The 22,178-nt window shown below is 36.0% G+C and overlaps 1 protein-coding gene across 9 annotated transcripts in view; it reads right to left on the bottom strand.

Annotated features, from left to right (window-relative positions):
• JMJD1C (jumonji domain containing 1C) overlaps positions 1-22,178 on the bottom strand; it is a 131,768-nt gene that overhangs the window by 3,800 nt on the left and 105,790 nt on the right. For 6 of the 9 annotated variants that reach the window (XR_014026501.1, XR_014026502.1, XM_081328233.1 and 3 more), the window contains 15 exons: positions 20,783-20,984; positions 18,959-19,173; positions 17,351-17,503; positions 17,084-17,173; positions 13,511-13,638; positions 13,103-13,316; positions 11,955-12,169; positions 11,127-11,405; positions 9,015-9,183; positions 5,341-5,431; positions 5,065-5,195; positions 4,607-4,729; positions 4,058-4,197; positions 2,770-2,946; positions 884-1,015 (listed from right to left, as the gene is read on the bottom strand). Coding sequence is in view for 7 of the 9 variants with exons in the window: in XM_081328233.1 (XP_081184359.1) it covers positions 884-1,015; positions 2,770-2,946; positions 4,058-4,197; positions 4,607-4,729; positions 5,065-5,195; positions 5,341-5,431; positions 9,015-9,183; positions 11,127-11,405; positions 11,955-12,169; positions 13,103-13,316; positions 13,511-13,638; positions 17,084-17,173; positions 17,351-17,503; positions 18,959-19,173; positions 20,783-20,984 (2,459 nt within the window). In the remaining 2 variants the exon portion in view is untranslated. The remainder of the gene's footprint in view (positions 1-883; positions 1,016-2,769; positions 2,947-4,057; positions 4,198-4,606; positions 4,730-5,064; positions 5,196-5,340; positions 5,432-9,014; positions 9,184-11,126; positions 11,406-11,954; positions 12,170-13,102; positions 13,317-13,510; positions 13,639-17,083; positions 17,174-17,350; positions 17,504-18,958; positions 19,174-20,782; positions 20,985-22,178) is intronic. The other 3 variants (XM_081328237.1, XM_081328235.1, XM_081328236.1) reach the window with 3 other exon arrangements.

The raw sequence follows: 22,178 nt of genomic DNA, 5'->3' as shown, positions 1-22,178 counted from the left end.
TTTGGTAAGGCCACACTTGGAATACTGCATCCAGTTTTGGTCACCACGATATAAAAAAGATGTTGAGACTCTAGAAAGAGTACAGAGAAGAGCAACAAAGATGATTAGGGGACTGGAGGCTAAAACATATAAGGAACGGTTGCTGGAATTGGTTATGTCTAATTTAATGAAGAGAAGGACTAGGGGTGACATGATAGTGGTGTTCCAATATCTAAAGGGCTCCCACAAATAAGAGGGGAATCAAGCTATTCTCCAAAGCACCTGAAGGCAGGACAAGAAGCAACGGATGCAAACTAATGAAAGAGAGAAGCAACCTAGAACTAAGGAGAAATTTCCTGACAGTTAGAACAATTAATCAGTGGAACAACCTGCCTCCAGAAGCTGTGAATGCTCCAACACTGGAAGTTTTTAAGAAGAGACTGGACAGTCATTTGTCTGAAAGGGTATAGAGTTCCCTGCCTGAGCAGGAGTTTGGACTAGATGACCTCCAAGATCTTTTCCAACTTCATTATTATTATTAGCAGCTGTGAACGTATTTACCAAAGTTAAAGGATCCTGCAGGTGATTGTCATTTGCAGCCTTCCCAGCCAGCTTCTCACAAGCGAAGTTAATGGGGAAGCCACATCTGCTTAACACCTAGGTGTTTCACTTAAGCAACACCAGTGATTCACTTGACAACCATGGGAAAAAAGGTTGTATAAAGAGCATGACTGACTTAACATCTGCCTTGCTTAGCAATGGAAATTCTGGTCCAAAAGTAAGTCAGGACTACCTGTCCAAGCAATATGGAGGTATGACTGCTGTCATCACAGATTCAGAGAGAGCATTAGAGAAGAGCAACATTTCACTAGAAACTGAATTATGACAGGCATTCATCAGTTACCTGCAGCTTATCATCATGGTTGATTTCTTCCTTTGAGAGTCTAAGTTCTTGTGTTAAATGAAAAGATTGTGTAAGATGTTCTGGAGATACAAAGTCTTCTGTTACTTGAATACAGCTATGAAAATTTTGAACCTGAGCAAAGAAAGAAAAAAATTCCAATTATTACTGGAAAGGTTATAGAAGTTGAAAAGGAAAATTTGAAAAGGAAATATAATAGAACTTTCTGGCATAAAAGTTACATATAGATATTAAAGGTAAAGGTTCCCCCGCACGCGCGTGCTAGTCGTTTCCGACTCTAGGGGCCGGTGCTCATCTCCGTTTCAAAGCCGAAGAGCCAGCGCTTGTCCAAGGACGTCTCCGTGGTCATGTGGCCGGCATGACTAGACGCCAAAGGCACACGGAACGCTGTTACCTTCCCACCGGAGTGGTCCCATATAGATATTATGTCTCCATAAATCTGTTACATGCTGTTAATTTATTTCCATTTTTATTTAAGCAAATAGACTAACCGATTTCTTTGGTCAACAAATTGTAATGAAATTTAACTGACAAAACCAAACAAAGCATTCTTGCGATATAATAAAAATACATTTTATTCAGCAGTATAATGATTGAATGAAAGCCATATAGGAAATATATAGCAGTAAAGACAGCAGCTTTAAAAATAGCACAATTCAGACTGGCAGTGATGGATCCGAATTTCTATCTTTAAAGATATATTTTTAAAAAAGGAATTCAAACTTTATTCTGTAATATATAAAAGAAAAGGGCCAGGCCAGATGAGACAACTTCCAATGTATCTCCCCTTCTTTTCTTAGGGAGGCTACCTAGTGCTACCAGAGGGGCTAAAACGTGTGGGGCAAAGGTCCACAAAGTTGGGTCTTTTTTGAAATATCTTGACCTACTGTGTGACACTGATGGCACTTGCGATGCCATCTGGTATTCACAAGATTGACAGGTGCTCCCCAGAGATGGAACCAACAACTTCACCCTTTAGCAGAAGTCTGTAGGTTTTGGTAACCCCAAACGCTTCCCCTTTCAGAGAGAAAAAGGGGTTCCCCTTTGAAAGCCAGAGTGAAGGACAGGAGGATGGAAAGAGCTGGGGTTTAACTGTTTTCTTCCATCACTAATTCTGCTGGAATTTGCAGAAAGTAGAATTTGGCAAAATTAACTTGTTTGATTAGAGAAAAGCCAACAACTATATTTATCTGGAAACTCCTTAAGGACGTTTTGTTGAAAAAGGGATAAAAATTAATTTGTGATTTATGGGTTTGAAGATTAAAAAAGATAGCTTATGGAAAGAAGGAAATTATGATGTAGTCTTAGAGAGGGGGGTAAAATATAAATGCATTTATAACTACTTTTCTTTCAAATTAGAAGCTTGTCAGAATCACCATTTAATTTGATCCTTAGCTCAGGGTTACATCAAAGAAGACAAACAAGAAAATACTTCACTTTTTAAAAAAAACGTAAACCCCAATCTTTGAGACAATGCCTAATGCATTAAAATATTCTTCTAAAATATTTTTATTTATCAACTACTAAACAGTCAAACCAAAACCTTCTTAATCTTTGGCAAGTTAGTGAAGTCCTAGAACAGGATTTAGCATTAGCAATAGCAGTTATATACTGTTTCACAGTGCTTTACAGTCACCATAATGACCCTAACAATCTGGGCCCTCATTTTACCAACCTCGGAAGGATGGAAGGCTGAATCAATCTTGAGCTGTTGAGACTTGAACTGCCAAATTGCTGGCAGTTGGCAGTCAGCAGAAGTAGGTTGGATTCTAACCACTGCGCCACCACAGAAAATAAACATTTCTGTTTATTTTCTCATTATTTCAAAGTATTTTAAATTAAAATAACATGTTAGATATAACTTTTACCTGGTGCAAAGCTCCTGCTGGTAAAATAACAGCATCCCCAAGAAACTGGATCAGAGTACATGTTTTTACTCCATATTCTTCAAAAAGTCTTTGGCGAAGCTTTTTGTTTACATACCAACTGTGATCACGTATTGGATCATTCTCTGGTAATACTTCTAAACCTTGTTCCTTTGCGATCTGTAATACATTTGAGAAAAAGAATGACCTGTGATCATTAAGGAACGAGTACAAATAAATATACATTAGTGACGATTCTGATTTCAAGATAATTTCTTTTTTCCTGCTACTGCATTCATGTTTGTGCTATCAATTTGAATGGTTATGCTTTCTGTATATGCATGTTGCACAAAAGAACTGTGAAGGCGTGTTTGTCTTCTGGCCTATTTCTCCTTAAACCCCAACTCTAGTGCTTCTTTTTATAGTGTATATGTAAATTAGTTGAGAGAGGAATTAATGCCATAGTACACGGGTCGGCAACCCAGTCGCCCGGTGCGCGCGCACCACTCTGAACGGGAGGAGGTGCGCGTGCACCACTCCAAAGGTTTGGAGAGCTGCGCGCGCACCTCTCTCGCACCTCCGCCCGAACACCCGTTTGGAGACCTGCTGGTGTTCGGGCGGAGGTGCGGTTTGGAGACCTGCTGGTGCCGGTTTAGAAAGCTTTCTAAACCGGCACCAGCAGGTCTCCAAACGGGTGTTCGGGTGGCAGTTTGGAGGTCCCGGGGGTGGCTCTGGCGACGCCCGGGCTGAAGGCGGTGCCGCAACCCAGCGCCCGTCACCACGGAGACCCGTCGCCGCTGGCGTGCAGGTCCGTCCACATAAAAAAAAGTGGAACCGTGCGCGTGTATCCACGCATGCGCATGCGTGGATGCACGCGCGCGGCTCCCACTTTTTTTTATGTGTGATGGAACCGGTTCCCAGTGGCTCTTTTGCTTCTTCAGGTTGCCGACCCCTGTCCTAGTACACTGACTCAAGCACTGAATCAGATGGCACTCCTGAACATATAGCCACACATCAAATGTCAGAACTCTTAAAACTACTACTATGTTGCATCTTCTTCCCCCATGTAAAAATTGGATTGAATTGCATAGGAAAAAGCCTGCTTCCCTACTTTGTGTGTGGTAAACTTCACTATCAATAAAATAACATATAATAACAAATAACATAAAATAATAAAAAAACAAATGGTTGTTCATCTACCATTCTCTAGAAATTGGGCACATACATTGCAATTAGTTCTAAAACAAAGACTATTTAGTTCTAATATAAAGTATAGATGAATCAAACTAACCTTTTGTAAAAACTCCTTTATTTTGTCAGCATCCTTGTTGGCATAAATATGCCACAAGGCACCTGGCAATTCACTTGAATCCTTCAGTCTTTTTCTTAGGAGATCATCCAAATCTTCTTCTTCAAACTTTTTTAATACCCCTGTGAATTGACAAATGGAGTCACTTTCTAGAGAAAGAAAAGTTTTAGTATATGGCTAATACTGTATTACAAACTCCATTCTTCTATTGAATTTAACCAAAAGATGTTGGAGGGCATCAAAATCTTGTCTAATTAAAAATTATAAAACAACTTTTAAAGCATAGATTGAAGTATTTCAAGAGGGGAAAATGTATATAAATTATTTTTCAGTGACTTTTAACTTCAGATTTTGCTAACTTTTCTATATGAGCCTTTCTTAGGATTAAAACTATTATTATAAAGACATATTTAACATGGAGGAATCTCATGACAATTAGAATTTTTAACATACTATGTTGGGCTGATTTATGCTAAATTGCAGATTCTACTGCACCACATTAATACGTATACATTCAGATGTTATTTCTACCTGATTTTGAAGGGACTCCATTCCCCTTTGCTATACCAACACTGACAAGGATGTTCACAATGTCAGATACTTCAATATGAAGATTTGTAGTTCCTATATCATGGTCTTTTGCAGCAGCTACACCTTTTGCAAAAATAGAGTATAAATGTATCAAAGCACATTTTTAATCTGATCTTTATTTTTCATCTACTCCGAAAAATGCAACATACTGTATGTCAAATACTTCTATTAGGTAAAATGTAGTTATAAACAAAAAACTTAATTTCAAAAATAATAGATATAATAGTGTGGCAATCATCAAGATCAGTACAATAATTCAGTCATAAGTTTGATGAAAGTATCTTTAAGGTCTTCATATTATCAGACAGATAAAATGCTCTTTTATGAAATTGATTTTTTTAACAGGTCAAATATATTTATTATAAAAACCTCAACACAACATAATGAAGGTTACTTACCATAGGTGCTGCATAATCTAGGTCCTAAATCTGGGCGTACAAAAAATCCTGGCAAGTATGAAGCCAAATTAAGTTTTCCCTCTGGGTTACAATATTCAGGCAGTGGTAAACTTTTTAATACATCTTCATACCTGTAAAAAATAAAGATGGAAGCAACAAAAATATTTAAAAAGAATATTTCAGAGAAAGGAGGAAGACAAAATAGGCAGGAAATAACTTTCATAAATAAATAAAGTAAATAAATGTAAATACATACATACATACATACATACATACCTTGCAGGCATCATGGTCCTGAAATCATCCCCTGAAGGCAAGTCTTTCAGCTTCAGTACAATTATTTCTCCATTTTTATTTTTTTGCCGCTCTGAAAATAACATAGGTAAGTGAATGGGGGAGCTATGAAAATGCTTGCAATATTAGATGGTATTAAACTGTATTCTGTTCTGGAATTTTTCAAACTCGTTTCTCTCACACCTCCCTCTTTTCTTACCCTCTTTCAAAGGGTTCTGCTCCACCCTTTGAAATCAACTTAGAGTTGTAGTCAAAAAACTAAAATGGCCACTCCTGAGACCCCTAAGTGGAGGGAGCAAGCTGACTATACCCCATAGACTGTAGTCCCCAACCTTTATGGCTTGGTGGGCCGGCTGAGGGGGGGAGAGAGGGGGACCGGGGCGCACAATGGGAGGCCAGTGTGCATGTGCACACAGCTTGACTGCGAGTGGAGCTACATGTGTGCACTGACCCGCTTATGCAACTGCAGCTGCACACACGAGTGTGCCAGCCGGCCTTTCACACAGCCAGTTATGAACAGGCCATGGCACGGGGGCTGGGGACCACTGCCATAGATGTTAATTACATACACAAAATGAAACTTTTAAAAATTCTTCTAAAACAGACACAGATTTGACACACATAAAAAACTATAGACCAGTATCATTACTAAATGTAGACTATAAAATTTTTGCTTCGATAATGGCAGAAAGAATCCAGAAATTCTTGATTGAATTTATACACAGACCAAAATGGCATTTTGCCTAAAAGACAGATAAAAAATAACCTAAGAATGATCCTTGATGTTTTAGAGTACTATGAAGCCCATCCAGGGAAACAGATGGCATTAATATTCCTCGATGCACAAAAAGCATTTGATAATTTAAACTAGTAATTTATGTTTCAGCAACTGGCTGAAATGGACTTTGGGGAAAACTTTACGAACGCAATCTATGCAATTTACGATAAACAGACTGCTAGAATAATTGTGAATGGAGATTACACAGAAAACTTTAATATCAAAAAGGGTACAAGATAGGGATGTCCTTTATCCTCATTGTTACTTACATTAACTTTGGACGTATTGAATAGAAATATTAGACAAGATATTGAAATTAAAGGATTGGACATAAAGGATCAAACATATAAATTGCAAGCATTTGCATATGACCTGGTTTTCATATTGGAAGAACCCCTAGAAACAAGCATGAAATTGCTAGAGACAATAGAAAAATATGGTGAAGTGGCAGGTCTGATAATAAATAGAGAAAAGACTAAAGTTTTGACAAAGAATTTAACAGAAAAACAAAAAACTCAATTTGCAAAAAAACCCCAAATCTCCAAATAGTTAAAAAAGTCAAATATTTGGGAATTTACTTAACAGCAAGATGTATAACAGTAAAAGAGGATAATTATATCGAATTGTTAAAACAAATAAAACTGGACTTAGAAAAGTGGAAAGACCTTCAATTATCAATGCTGGGGAGAATAGCCACAGTTAAAATGAGCATTGTACCGAAAATACTCTTTTTATTCCAAACGGTCCGGTAAAATTAGAAAAAGCTTTTTTTGATGAACTGAACACAATAACATTGAAATTTATCTGGCAAGGAAAAAAAGCACAAATCAAAGCGAAAATGCTACAGGAAGCTAGAGAAAGTGGAGGATTTGGACTCCCAGACTGGAGGCTATATTACCAAGCAGCTATTTTAACATGGCTTAAAGAATGGATAATGCTGAGAGATAAAAGACTATTATACCTAGAGGGGCATGACCTGCAAATTGGCTGGCATGCCTTTCTGTGGTATGGGAAGAATAAAGCTCACAGTTACTTTCAAAACCACTCTATAAGGTATGCCCCTTTTTTTAGAATGGGAAAAAATAAAAGAAAAAATTTATATCAAGATACTTGAATGGCTTTCAACAATGGAAGCCTATGACAAACTTGCAACTTATAAAGACATACTGGACAACGAAGGAAGACTGAAATCTAGACACGACTTACAACAACAAGGTATTGTCCTAGCATGGTGGCCATATTTGCAAATTCAAACAAGATATGAAAAAGATATCAAAACAATGCGACTCTACAAAGAACAGACAGAATTAGATCTTTTGCTGTTAAAGACAGATGAAAAGCTGATTAAAAAACTTTACAGATTTCTGCTTAATCTAAAGATGGAAGAAGAACAAGTCAAAGAAACAGTGATAACATGGGCAAAAAACTTTGGATATACTATAGAGTTAGAGGAATGGGAAAAACTATGGGTCAGTAGCATTAATCAAAGCTGTACCATATAAAGAAAACTTGTATAAAATGTTTTATAGATGGCATATGACACCAGTGAGACTAGCGAAAATGTTAAAAAATACTTCAAATGTGTGTTGGAAATGTAACCAAAGACCAGGTACTTACTATTATATCTGGTGGATATGTCCTAAAGCTAAAAGGTTTTGGCTTAAGATACATTTATGGTTGGAGATGACTAAAAAACAAATAGAATTTAAACCAGAATTGTTTTTGTTAGGAATGATAGGACCTAGCTATGAAAAAGGAGAGTGGATATTTAATATTACATGTATTAATAGCAGCAAGAATTGTATTTGCCCAATATTGGAAAAATGAAAACTCGCCGACTGAAGAAGCATTAATTAAGAAAATATTAGTGTGTGCAGAAATGGATAGACTAACTTTAGAGATTAAACAGAAAGAACATTTGGTTTATTATAGAACTTGGAATAGATTTTATCAATGGCTAGAAAAACGAATTAAAGAGAAAGGAATGTGAAGCTTGTAAGCCGCCCTGAGTCTTCGGAGAAGGGCGGGATATAAATGGAATTAAAATAAAATAAATAAAATATATAATTTTGACTATATACTAGCAAGGAAAAGATTATAGATTGAAAAACTAATACTGTTTATGATCATTAACTATATTTACTATTGTTATCAATCATTAGACCTGTTATTGTTATGTACACTTATCTACCCAGACAATATGCTGTTTGCCAAATACTGGAAATACCAGCGGGGGGAAACCCCAACCCCAACCTTGATCCTATCCTCCCTTTGACCCCAACCCTAACCCTTATCCTTCCATTCCATCCCCAACCCTATAAAAACCAATAAAATCCTTTAAAAAAATTCTTCTAAAACAAAATGCAACTAATATTAATAACTGTTCAAACTTTTATTTATAACTAGTATTTTAGAACTGTGGAAATGCCAATGTTGTATTATTTCATATTTAAATTATGACACATCATAATTTGTGCAAATATTTCCAGAAAATTCCATATATTATCATTACTAAAGTTTGTATATAAGTCTATATGTGACATGAAGGAATTAAGTTCCTGCAACAGGAATCTCAGTTTCTTTCTTGGCAGCTTTTATAATTATGAAAAATCAGAAGACTGCAGCTTACAAATGTACAAGTAACTTTTTAAAAAAATGTATATGAAAAAAAGATATTATTGCAAAACTATCAATAAGGCAATTTCTGTATTTGTATTATTAATGAATCCATGATATTATTTACATCATCTTGTGTCTAAAATTTAAAGGATAGTTATGCTTTCATAATATTTATATTCTCTATTTTCAATTATATTATATATGCACACGAACGTATTTGCATACAATTATTTGAAGGTATGAACAAAACAAAACATACTTGAAATTTCTTCAAAACCATCCCAGAATTCCTTGACACTGCCACTTGCAGTAATGCTATCTTTGCAATTCAGAAGATCAGCTTTGAGATCACCAAAATCTGAACTAATAAAATCTGCTTTCCACAAACTGCCATTCATTTTTTTGTGGATTCCAGAGACTAATACAAACTGGAAAGCATAATATAAAAACAACAATAAGCAGTAGTATTTCTTTAAAAAAATATGGTATATAAACAGGTAGTCCTTGACTTACAACCATTCAAAATTACAACTGCTGGAATCCCCCAGTGATCATGGGGTCACATTTCAGGCACTTGGAGACTAGCTTCCAGGTGTGACTAGTTGCATTATCCTATGGACTTGTGACATTTTTTGCCCATTGGATATGCTGGATTCACTTAATGACCACATGGTTCACTTAATCAGTTTAACAACTATAGTGACTTGCTTTAAGACCATTGTAAAAATGGCTATGAAATTGAGTCCAGTCGTAAGTTCAGAACTACCTGAAAAATTAGTTTTGAAAAAATTCATCATGTGAAAGAACAATAATATAGCTACATTGGCTAAGGCAGGACACAGATAAGCAGGTTAAGTAAATAAGAACATTAGAAGTGCTTTTTCTTGGACTGAAGCCACAGCTGGTCAAGTCCGGAAGTCTCTTCTCACAAGGGCCAGTCAGCTACACAAGGAAGCCTACTAGTTTCCCAGCTGATGGCCTTCAGGAGTAGCCACATCAAGGCTAACAGATATTAATCCCCACAAGTTCCTCAAAATGGTCCAATCTTTCGAGGCCAGTGAAGCTGGTAACCAGCACCACATCTTGTGGTAAATTCCAAAATTTAATAACGTGTAAAAAAATAATTCCTTTTGTCAGATCCAATTCTTTCAGGATTTAGTTTCATTGGGTAAATTCTGGTTCTAGTTTTTTTTGGGAAGCACAAAATGACCCCTCGTCCACTTTCTCTACACCAGTCATAATTTTGAACACCTCAGCCATGTCCCCTGACATTCACCTCCTTTCTAAACTAAAAAGCCTCAAATCTTTCTGCATAGGAACCTTCTTCTCTAGCTCCACACTGTATTCTTTTTGAAGTACAGCAACCAGAACTGCCCACAATATTCTAGGCCAGTGTTTTCCTGATGGGGAACGCTGGCTGGGGAATTCTGGGAGCTGAAGTCCACACATCTTAAGTTTACCAAGCTTGCAAAACACTGTTCTAGATGTAATTGCATTACTGATTTATATAAGGGCATTATAATATTGGCACCTTTATTTTTAATACTGTTTCTTATTATCCCTAACATGCTGTTTTCTTTTTTTTAACAACTGATGTATATTGACATTGAACTATCTATCTTTACTCGAAGATATTTTTCCTCTTTAATCACTGCTAGCTGTGATCCCACTAGTTTGTATGAAGTTAATAAATGTAATTATTAGTAATATTAAATTTAACAAATAAATATATTTCATTAATTTTGTCTGGTATAAACCTATTTACTAAAAAAAAACCCTATATGGAGCCAAAATACTAATTGAATCTATTATTAGGGGTATACTTTTGCTTATCCTAATGGTGGATGCAAAAGATTATTGTACGTATTTTTTATATAGAGGTAAATCTGCACAATAAATTAACTGTAGTCATTTAAAGTAATTATTCATGTTTGGTAGGACTATTAGGATCTGAATTTAAGTTCAAGATTTGAATTATTTTTGTACTGAATACTACCTTTGGTGTTATTAGAATGTTGTTACCTATGTAACTGGTGACTATTTTCAATCAGCCTCTCTTTACTATCTACTGAGTTATTCTACTTGTTACATTAGAGCTGAAGCTTTGATCTAGAAGCTACATCTTGATCAGGAAATACACTGACATTATTTATAACAACTATTTTCTCCATTTGGTCTAGAATATTTTCAGGGATTGGGGACTAATATCAGGTAATGGAATTTTTTGGCTAAATTTGGCTGTAGAATTGCTCCCACTGACAAATTTATTAATAGTCTTTTAAACTTAAAGCATTAAAAACTCAATAAATGTTATTTAAAAAAGATGTGATGCTTTGTCAGCTGTTTTTAAAAAGAACAATTTAATATGTACCTTTCCTTGTTTCCAGCATTCTTTGAAGAGTTTCCAGTTGTTGCTGTTTTCATGATCGCTGAGCCACAAAACATGCTTATTACAAATCCATGAATGTGGAATATCATTGAATAATCTGTAGTTATCATCTGAAATACTTTTTCTATTGTTCTTTAGCTCTTCCTTCATTTCAGATTTTATATTTATCTTTGATGTTCTATTTGGTGGTATTTTGTTTTCTACAACTGAAGCAATTATGTCATCAAGAATGTTTGGCATAGTCCTTCCACCTTTGCTACTCTATTGGAAAAATAAAATGAGGGCTTAAGCAGTCTTTAGTTTTTTCTTTGTCGATCTAAAAAAACTATTATGCTAATCACACTGAATAAACCATAATACAGCATTATTTTTCAATTAAATTGTTTATCATTTAATGTGCCCAAATAATTGTTATATAACTACTGAACCATTTCACTTCAGTAAATTAGCCACATATTTGTAATACAAGCATGAATCTTTAGAATTCTGTTTTAAGTCTGAATACTAACTAAATTAGTACATTCAAGCTGCTTTCCCAGGAAAATCCAGGATGAGAAAATAACACAGCTCCATAAATTTAAATAATCTCTTGGATATGCTATTTTTTTGAATTGTAGACCTCTGTTGCTGTTTGACCAAATGTTTTAATTCAGGTAAGTATTTCAAGAATAGGTTACAATAAATACCAACAGTACTGCACTTTTGATCTTGTTTCTCTTTTACTCACTTAATCTACTGACATCTAAGCTATGAAACAGGTCCTCTCTATCCTAATACATCTAGAACGCAGCATTTGGACAACACACTCACTCCTGTTCCTGTTGAATAAACTGGAGCAAAAGCAATGCCAGCATCTGTGGAGCCTAGGCGCAATTTGCCAGCTGTAGTAGTCAGCAGGTCTCGTAATGTGGAGCCCTGCTCATTATTTTGAGACAAAGGAGTTGACACCTTGAAATTAAGAGATTCTGAGTTGTCTTGCTCTTGTTCTTCTTTAGTATGCTTTCCAAGGGGATAATCTTTGTTTTCTAAAATAAATATATATAGACATAGAACAAGTTACATAACTATGCAATGGTAAGGAGCAGGTATACTAGCAGATTGTATTTTATAATGAAGTGCTTGATGCAATTCTATTGCTTTGGTCACGTAATATCAGAGATTGAATTAAAAGCTTCAAAATGCAGTCAATACTATTTAGCCTGCATCATAAAAAAGAGCAAAAACACTAAAACATTACATAAGAAGACATAAACACAAAATATTTTTAAAAGGCCCATAATTTTACATGTTATGGCAGAGTGGAAGCTACTACCAATGAGCCACAGACCTTATTCAAACTTAAAACACAATAGCTTTCTCTTATATAGGAAAAAAAAACACAGCACCAGGCTTGTCTCCTAGATTTTTCAACAGATGTTGTTATCACTGGCCATAGTATCGTTCTGGAGCATCTGGAAGGATTGGGCCTTTTTTAAAAAAATAGAAGTAGTTCTTGTTTCTTCACATTGGGTAATGTGCAGAAGTATTGGTGTGTTACAGCTGTTGCATTGTTCAGCGGGATTCCAACTTGTCCCTCATGCTGTTCACAATATACATGAAACTACTTGGAAGGTTGCAAATGGCAATCCTGTGACCATGGGATGCTGCAACTGTTGTAAGTGCAAGCTGGTTGCCAAAAGTGCCTGAATCATAATCATGTGACCATGGGCGCATTGTGACGGCTGGAATTTTGAGAACTGGTCAAAAATATCATTTGTTCAGCATATCGCATCTTCCAATGATTGCTGAACAAGTGGCCAGTAAGTGAAAAGTACCTGTATACAATTTATACTGGATACTATACTATGAATTATATTACATTGTATGTTATACTATACTACTATATCTATCAAACAGCTGAATTCCAGGTCATCAAAGAAAGAGATGTTGCTTTCTAACCAACTTATGTCATTATTTACCTTTTTTTTCTTCTCTAGCCTTTTGTGCTGCTAGATCTGCCAACCAATGCAGTGAGGATTGTGACTCAGGAGGATTTAACTTGCTCTCTGAACTTATGTCACTTCCTGGGCTTGTGTTGCCATTTGCTTCGGATTTCTGAGATGGCTTTTGCTGTTGTAACTCAGGTATGCACAGAGAAATTTTATTACTGTGATTAAGGACATTCTGTAAAATCTGTAGAGCATAATAATTTATCAAATTGTACTTTTAAAAAAGGTGATTATTTTAAGACATTAATACAGCTGAAGAGAAGATAAAACATGTCTAAAATGTATTACATTATAGTATTTAACCACAATGTATATGTAATTATGCCATATAATATGAAAATATGACTATTTCACTTGACTACTAAATTATGGGCTTACCTGAGATACTCCATTCACTGGGGGAAACCAGCCAATTTGTATATTCTGTTTGCTGCTACAATGGCAATGGGATTTAATTTCATGTTTCTCTCTAAGAGTATGCAATGCTTCAACGAGTTCCATTAAAACTGTAAGATATGGAAAAAATAATTGTTAGATACAGTAGTTCTGTTTATGTACATATGTGTATACATATATACATGTATATGTATTGTATGTATGCATATGTATGTGTACATAGTCTTGAGCTAATAATCTGATGTTATATAAAGAAAATAAAGTTGAAAGTTTCCAAAGCAGTTTTGCCTTTGGCCATATTTGTCATAGATTAACAGGTTATGAGCTTCAATGTTTTCTAGTATGTGATCAGATATCACATTTGAATAACCTGAGTAACAGTTCATATGCAGGTGCCTTCAGGGGGAAGGATATAAAAGAGCAGTGTATGTGAACTGACCAAAAATAGATATTCCATGCTTTTGTTGTATTTATTTTCCTAGATCTAGTTTTTGGCAACAAAGAAAGTAGCTGCCTATTTTACATTGCAAAAGCAATTGCTATTAGTATAAAATGTTTATGTAAATAAATAATCCCTTAAAATGTAATAAATGAAGTTAAATGGCATTAAACTAACCACCAGAAAACCAATGTCAAACAGCATATAAACAAAAAGTTACGTAAGATTATCTTAAATATTTGATTTACATCCCAAAAGATCAGAATTATAAAATAATTAAATCTACATATGTATTTGTGACTATTTGTGGCTCTCTGAGTTTAGTTGTTTTCTTGCATTCTCAGTTGGAGGGAGAGCAGGGTTTGCTGGCATGGGAAGCTTATTATATATAGACAAAGAACAAATACCATTTTTTATTTTGCTAATTGGTTATTCCACAACCAATTGCACCCTGATTCAGGTGACCTGAGGGGACAGATAAATCCCCAAGTGGCCTCAACAGCTCTCAAAGAGAACGCTAATGATCAGATGACTGCAAAGAAATACAATCCTTCCATCCCTCCCCCACCATCCTATCAGAACCTATCCTTCCATCCCCACACCACCCAGTCTCAACTGTCAGTACCTAACTTCCATTTCCCCACCATCAGAACTGATGAAGCTTCTTAGATGAGAAGTGAAACATTTTCTTCCTTGTTCCTCAAGGAAAAAAACAGTCCAGTTGCCTTTTTAAAAAGCACTTTGAGACAACCACCAGTATGATCCTGATGAGAATCTCCAAAGACATCAAGAGGGAAAAGATCTCGCCCACCACAGGCTTTGCATTGTGGGCTCCCTCAGGTCTTGGTGCTGTCCTATTGTTATTTAACATCTGCATGAAACCTCTGGGTGAGGCATCAGTATTACAGCTGTATTCCTGTCTGACCAGTGATGCACTGGAGGTTTTGTCTTGGTGTTTGAAAGCTGTTGGAATCTATATAGGTTACAGCAGCATTTGACTTAACCCCAAAGAACACCTGGTTCTAAGACACCCTGCATCCCAGGATTTGCTTTCTCTTGTTCTAGATGGGGTTGCACTGTCCCAACAGAATAGATGCACAAGCTGTGGGTTCTCCTGTGTGAAGAATAGATGGCAGCCATGGATATGAAGGCTTTCACACAATTTCATCTTGTGTGACAGCTGTGTCCTTTCCTTTATTTGCAAGCTTTGGTCATAATCACTCATACCTTAATCACCACCTCCCATGCATATTACTACAATGCACTGTCCCTGAGGAGCACCTGGACACTATAGCTTGAAGCGGAACAGAGCAGTCTAGAATAGACCTCGGGTTATAACCTTTTGTTCAGTACAGTTCAAAATTATGATGGCGCTGAAAAAACTGGATTAAGAACTATTGCTTTCCCAGAGTCATATGATCAAAATTTGTGTGCTTGGTGACTGTCCCTCATATATTTTGTCATGTTCTCCTGCTCTGCACAAACTACCTCTGCTTCAATTCCACCCAAACTGTCTCTGTTTCCATCCACCCAAAATGACTACGACCTATCTCCCCTCCAATAGAAGACAGTAAAAGTCCACATTTTGGACAGAGAGGACCATAGGTTTGAACTGTTGATTGGAAATCCTCCTGAGCTTTTCAGATATTCATTGCAACATATAGAATGACAACACTGCTATGTTTGTTGTTCTCTTTGTTTGCAGTAGAGTTGCTCATACTGGGTCTTTTTTTGGATTTGATGAAGGCCCAGTTAGGATAACCACAAGTTCCAAGGGATTCTTTGACATGTTTCAGTTGTTTTTCTTTTCCCTCTTTACTGGTGGGCAAACTTTCAGCCCAGTGATGTAGGGTTCTTATCTCTCCCATTTTGTGCTCAATCAACACAACGTACATGTACATTTTAAACTCAAGAATACACTAAGGCAGAAGCTTGTTTACCTCAAGGATAAAACACCCAGATACAAACTGAGCAATGTGATATATGCAATACAATGCAGCGAGACATATGCAAATCTGTATATTGGTGAAACAAAACAACCATTTCACAAACGCATGGCACAACATAGGAGATCAAAACGTTCTGAATAAGATTCAAAAAAATCCACATTTTGGATAGAGAGGACCATTGGTTTAAAGAGGGGTAAAAGTATCCACCTATGTTAGAATTGAACATCCCTCCCTCAACAGAGGAGGAGGAATAAGACACCACCTATCTCCAGTGCACAATGCAGCCCTTTGAGCAATTCCAAGAAGATTCCACAATTAACTAAAAATAAGCAACCCCACCCCCCAAACCTTGAAATCTTACTGCTATTTAAAATGAATGACAATATACCCAATAATTAAAGCCATTCAATGCTCTTCAGAAACTATGCAACATGAACACACCTCTTCCAGGCTGCCTATGTGTGCATATGGGCTCGAATAGTCATTTTGATCTGCTAAGTGAAGATGCAGCTGCTTTAATACTTCAAGGATGAGTGATTCTAATTCATTTTTATAGTAAGTCTCCATTAGGTCTGATTGACAGAAGAATAATTCATCTAGTTCCTCTAATACAGGGGTGTCAAACTCAATTTCATTGAGGGCTGCATCAGCATTGCGGTTGCGCTCAGGGGGCCGGGTGGGCATGCCCTACTGGGTAGGCGTGGCTAGAGTGCGTATGGCCTACTGGGTGGGCATGGCCAGCTCTACATCGTTCGCATCAAGGGTGCCTATGAGGCCCTGGGCAGGAGTGGGACAGATCTGAGGGTCTCTGGCAGAAGGAGGGTCTCTGGGCCAGGGCCAAGGCAGTGGGGGCCGTTCCCTCACTGTTTCCAGGATGCCTTCGCGGGCCACATGAAACCACTTCGCAGGCCGGATCTGGCCCCCGGGCCTTGTGTTTGACATGTCTGCTCTAATAGAATAGTTCCTTTAATAAAAGTATTTCAAGGATCAGTAAAAAGCATTTATTTGATTCCGAGTTCACATATACCAGCTTAAGGGACAGCTTATTAATTTATGCATTTGCTATATAAATTTTGAGCAATACATAAACTAAAAAACATTTCAGCAACTCTCTATATTGACTTTTACCAACATAAGGAAACAAAGTGTACATCCTTGTGATCTTACCAGATCCAGGAATAATTTGAGTTGGCATTAAATGTTTATGATCGTGAGGTTGTCCTTTCACACATTTCATCCATGCATATAGTTCTTTATCTGTGAAAATTTTAAAAGAAATATCCTGAAGTAAATGAAATTTGCTTTACCAGGAGAAAAGTGGAATCACACAAATGACAATTCTAATACGCATGTGAATAGATATAGCTGAAAAGGTGAAACAAGCAATTTTGAAATGTTTAAATATATCTTGGCCTTTTACAAAAGTACACTGACCTCTAGAACTCTTCCTTTCCTTAGCCTTATAGCAATCTAGACAGACCACAAATCCACATTTTTGGCAGACCCAATGGATATTAAACAGTGTGGCCTCACAGGCATCACACATTTCACGGACTCCTCTGACTGCTCTCTTCCAAGCAATTTTGGCTGAAATACAGAGAAAACAGCATACCAAGTACTGAAATTTCAAGACAAAGATCTGTAAACTAAAACAAGAAATGAAAATGCAGCCAAGAAAACCAATCATTATCTCCTTTTAAGCAGTTTTTAAAAAGCCTCTGGCAACTGTAATCAATTTTTGAATTGTCATAGTATATAATTGTTATCTAAGACATTTTTATTTGAAACACTGTCTAAAATATTGCTGGGTATCAAACAAGATTATTTCTAGGTTTTACAGTATCTTTTTCCCCCCAGACCAAAACGAAAACTTACAAAAACGAAGTAAAATATTATTCAAAAAATGAGGAAGTAGACTATGTTAGGAGAAATTGTGGGCTTTAGATCATTTGGTTTGCCAATGGCAAAAATATGATAATTCCTTCTTACAGAATGTATGGGTTTTAAATGAAACCAGATACAAAGCTATCTTTATTTTAGGGAGAATCTTTTTTCACCCATGTAAACTCAGTAGATGAAGCAGATCAGTTCACACAAAAGATTTTCTAGTTTATGGTAATTGCTAATGATAATTATTCTGAACAAAATAAAACTATTCTCTTGCAAAATAGGTTTTAATCAAAATGTGAATATTTAAATGAAGACTGCAACTCATACCATATAATGCCAAAAAATGCAAGGAAGGTATTAAAACGTTTTATGTATGTTTTATTACTTTCCTGATCACTATGTTGTTTATTCTGAAAATGTAAGGTTATTGTACTTAATTTAAGAGAGCTGTGGTGGTGCAGTTGTTAGAATGTAGTACTGCAGGTTAATTCTGCTGACTGCTAGCAGTTCGATTCTCAACGGGTCTAGGTTGATTCAGTCTTCCAAGGTCAGTAAAACAAGGACCCAGATTGTTGGGGGCAATATGCTGACTCTGTAAACCACTTAGTGTGTGCTATAAAACACTGTGAAGCAGTATATAAGTCTAAATGCTATTGCTATTTCTATAAGTCAATCTGCTTTCTTTTTAAAAAATATATCCACCCCTCCATCTACACATCCATCATATTTGCCCATATTCCAATGTACTTTGTTTTGTAATTCAATTCCCTTCAGATATATGCTTGAGGAAAGCTCAACTCTCCATAACAGATTTTTGCGACAATTAGGAGGAACAGAGAGAAGCTGTTCTATCAGTATGAAATAAAACTGTCTATCTCCTCAAATGCATCACCTAATATTGATAACATTTTTTGTAAAAAACCAATAAATTTTTAGTATGAGAATATGCATTAATTGCACAAATATGTATTGCAAAGTTTGACTTAGTATTTACTTATATCTACACACCACACTCACCAGTACAGTAAAGCAACATTTCAATGCTACATAAAGATTTCTGAGGAAGATATAAAATCTGGGATAACTGAAACCAAGCATTTTAAGATATGAAAAGTGCTATCGCATCACATAATAAAAACTAAATAACCTTACCATCCTTTTTGACCCAGGACATAGCTGTTTTTTCAGATGTCACTAACTGACAAAATTTGTCACCTATATGTTCTAAGATGTATTTGCAAGTTTCTACATCCATTTCATCATCTTCATAACTTTCATGTGTCCATAAATTCATAGCTTCATCATCATACTGATCGGGAGAAGAAAAGCCATCAATCCGAACCACTCCATTTTTGCTGAAGGAAAGCCTAAGAAACAAAATAAAGTTATTCAGAAGTCAGCAAAGCAACAAACACTTTTAAGTTTATTAAGATGCTAGACAGCCTGTGACCTCTTGGGTCATCGTTTCAGAGATATTTCCTTACAAAATTCCTCAGTGCTTTCAACAATGGCAGAGTTGTAAATTCAGGGAGATATTCAGAGATGAATCTGCCTTGAAATTTTAACTACATAGCACAGTCAAACATCAGGAGTTGTCCAAGTTGATCAGAAGAAATGCTTTATGAAGTTTTCTATTATGTCATAAAATGTTTTATGATAATTTTTATGTCATAAAATGTTTCATAAAATTTGCCTAATCTGAATTTCATAGGAGTCATGGGTCCCAGATTTTGGACAAATTCTGTAAGTTAGCCCATTTGGTTCAAAAATAGTTGCCCAATGATGCACTATTAAGGTTATGAGAATGAGTTTTAGCAGTATATAGTTTAATCAGTGTCACTTATAATTATCCAATATTCTATGTAATGCAAAACACAATGTAAGAATATGTGGTTACATTACGTGCTTTATTAAAACAAATAAAGGGGAAGAAGTTTGAATAATCTGCAAATTTTCAACATTTAAATTTAATTCTCAAAAAGTTGAAAGAAATTATTGAAAAGTTTGGCTTTCAATATTTTTTTCTACATTAGTATGAAATAGTTTTCCAAATCCCTGGGGTACAAACGTCATTTTTTTAATGTTCTATTACAAATAATGGCAACTACTCCAAAGACAGGTTACAGAAGTCATATGGTATTGTGGTTAAAGTACTGGATTAAGAGAAGGGAAACCTATGTTTTAGTTCTCCTTTAGGCAAGGAAGGCAGCCAGACTCGAATCAGTCACTCCTTCTCAGCCCAAACCAGTGTCTGGCTTTGAGAACTCTGAAAAATGGAACCCCTTGATGCAACAATGCATTCACAGTGCCCTACAATCTGAAGTGACTGCAGTACACAGTGAGCCTGCACCTGTGGGACAAACACTACAACAACATTGGTGCAGCAAAATTGGTGAGGTGCTTGGAAGCTGAATCTTAAAAAAGCCTAAAAGAATGTAGCTGCTGTTAGTTTAAAGAAGGCTAAGCAATCTTCCAATACTTGAGGGCTGTCACAGGGAACAGGGTGTGGATTTAGTCTCCAAAGAATCCAAGGGTAAGAAAGAACCAGTGGCTACAAGTTTTACAGAGATTCAAATTGAAGATGAGGAATTTCCTGACCACGAGAACTATTGAAGTTTTAACATTAAAGTAATAATATTTTCAAACTTTAAAAAAGCTGTCCTACAAAATAGATCAAAAGTAATATCCTGTTCAACTCCATGAACTATTTAGTTTGTTCTTCCTTTTTCCCCATTTTTGTTTTTAAGAGGGTGGTACCTAGTCTTTTAAACTATGAGCAAAGACAGTCTTGCTTATGTAATATAACTTTGGGAGCCTTCAGCTGAAGAACAGGATAACAATGATTAAAACAAGCAAAAATCCAAAAACGGATGATTCTTAATTTAAAACAGCTTTTTAAATTGTGAATATTCTTATAAGGATGTACCTCAAGCTGTAGCTCCTAGGAAAATGGGGGCATTCTGAAATACAACTTACCGGCGAAAGTAATAGAATCTACAGAATACTGGTGAATGAGCTGATTCTTCACTTTTCTTGCTTCTAATCAGTCTACATTCTCTGCATTTTTGCAAATTGGGTCCTATTTCATAGCAAGAATCATCTTGCAAAAAAGATTCTCCAGTTTGTTTCAGCTTCTTTACTTTACGCCAATCCTTTAATACTGAACGAGGTATGCCAGCTGCAGGCAAAAGTATTTTTTAAAGTTACTGTGATCGATACAAAAGCAGACCTATAAATGGCAGATCAAGAAAACCTGATTCTATCAAACCTAATTTAGCAAAACAATTTTTATAAATTTTCCATTTTTGTTGGTTTGCTCCATAATTTATGGAAAAGTTAATTCAGCTCATGCTGAATGTAAAAAGCTAAATAATTCCAAATATATTATTTCTCATAATTCTGTCTGTATCGCATGTAGGAAAAGTTACAGGTAGTCCTTGGGTTATGACCATTCGCTCAGTGACTGTTCAGTTATGACAATGTTGACTGAGGGGGACTTAAGATAGGTGCTTGGAATTATAGTTGCCATGATTACGATTTCCAATGTTTCTTGCTGGCTTACCACAAGTGACAGCAGTAGAAAAGCCTGCAGGAAGCTAGAAGCTGTGATCAGATGAGATCCTCACTTAACGATGGCAACTGGGACTGCTAGAATTCCTGTTTCTAAATTAAGCAATCTTGGGATGCCATATAGGTAGTTCTCAATTTATGACCAAAATTGAGTCCAAAATTTATGTTGCTAAGTGAAAAATTTGTTGAGTTTTGCCCCATTTTATGATCTTTCTTGCCAGTCGTTAAGTGATATCACTGCAGTTCTTAAAATTAGCAATAGGGTTGTTAAGTGAACCTGGTTTTCCCACTGACTTTGCTTGTCAGGTTACAAAAGGGGATCACATGACTCTGGGACACTGCAACCATCATAAATGTCAGAAAGTCATCAAGCATCTGAATGTAAATCATGTGACCATGGGGATGCAGCAACGGTCATAAGTATGAAAAATGGTAATTAAGTCACTATTTTCAGTGCTGTTGTAACTTCAAACGATCACTAAATGAACTGTTGTAAATCGAGGACTACCTGTACTCAAAAACTATGTAAAAGTTCTTGGTCCCAATTGCTTTTGTAACCCAAGAACTATATATGTGAAAGATTAAATCTCAAGTTCATATACAAAAAAAAGGAAGAAAAAAAGAAAAAGATGAGTATGATTTTGTTTAGCTTGCCTCAAGATAATAATGTGCCTTGTACATACATATTTTCTCTTTAAAAACATAATCCAAAGGCCTATATCTAATTATTTGTAGAAATACTGTAGTCACACAATCCTGTAATAATTTACGTTTTCAAGTAAATAACGGTTACTACTACAGA

The sequence above is a fragment of the Vipera berus genome (assembly GCF_964194415.1).
Source record: "Vipera berus genome assembly, chromosome: 5".
Classification (NCBI taxonomy): domain Eukaryota; kingdom Metazoa; phylum Chordata; class Lepidosauria; order Squamata; family Viperidae; genus Vipera; species Vipera berus.
The sequence above is the reverse complement of the archived record's forward strand: the minus strand, read 5'-3'. Positions and strand labels throughout refer to the sequence as shown.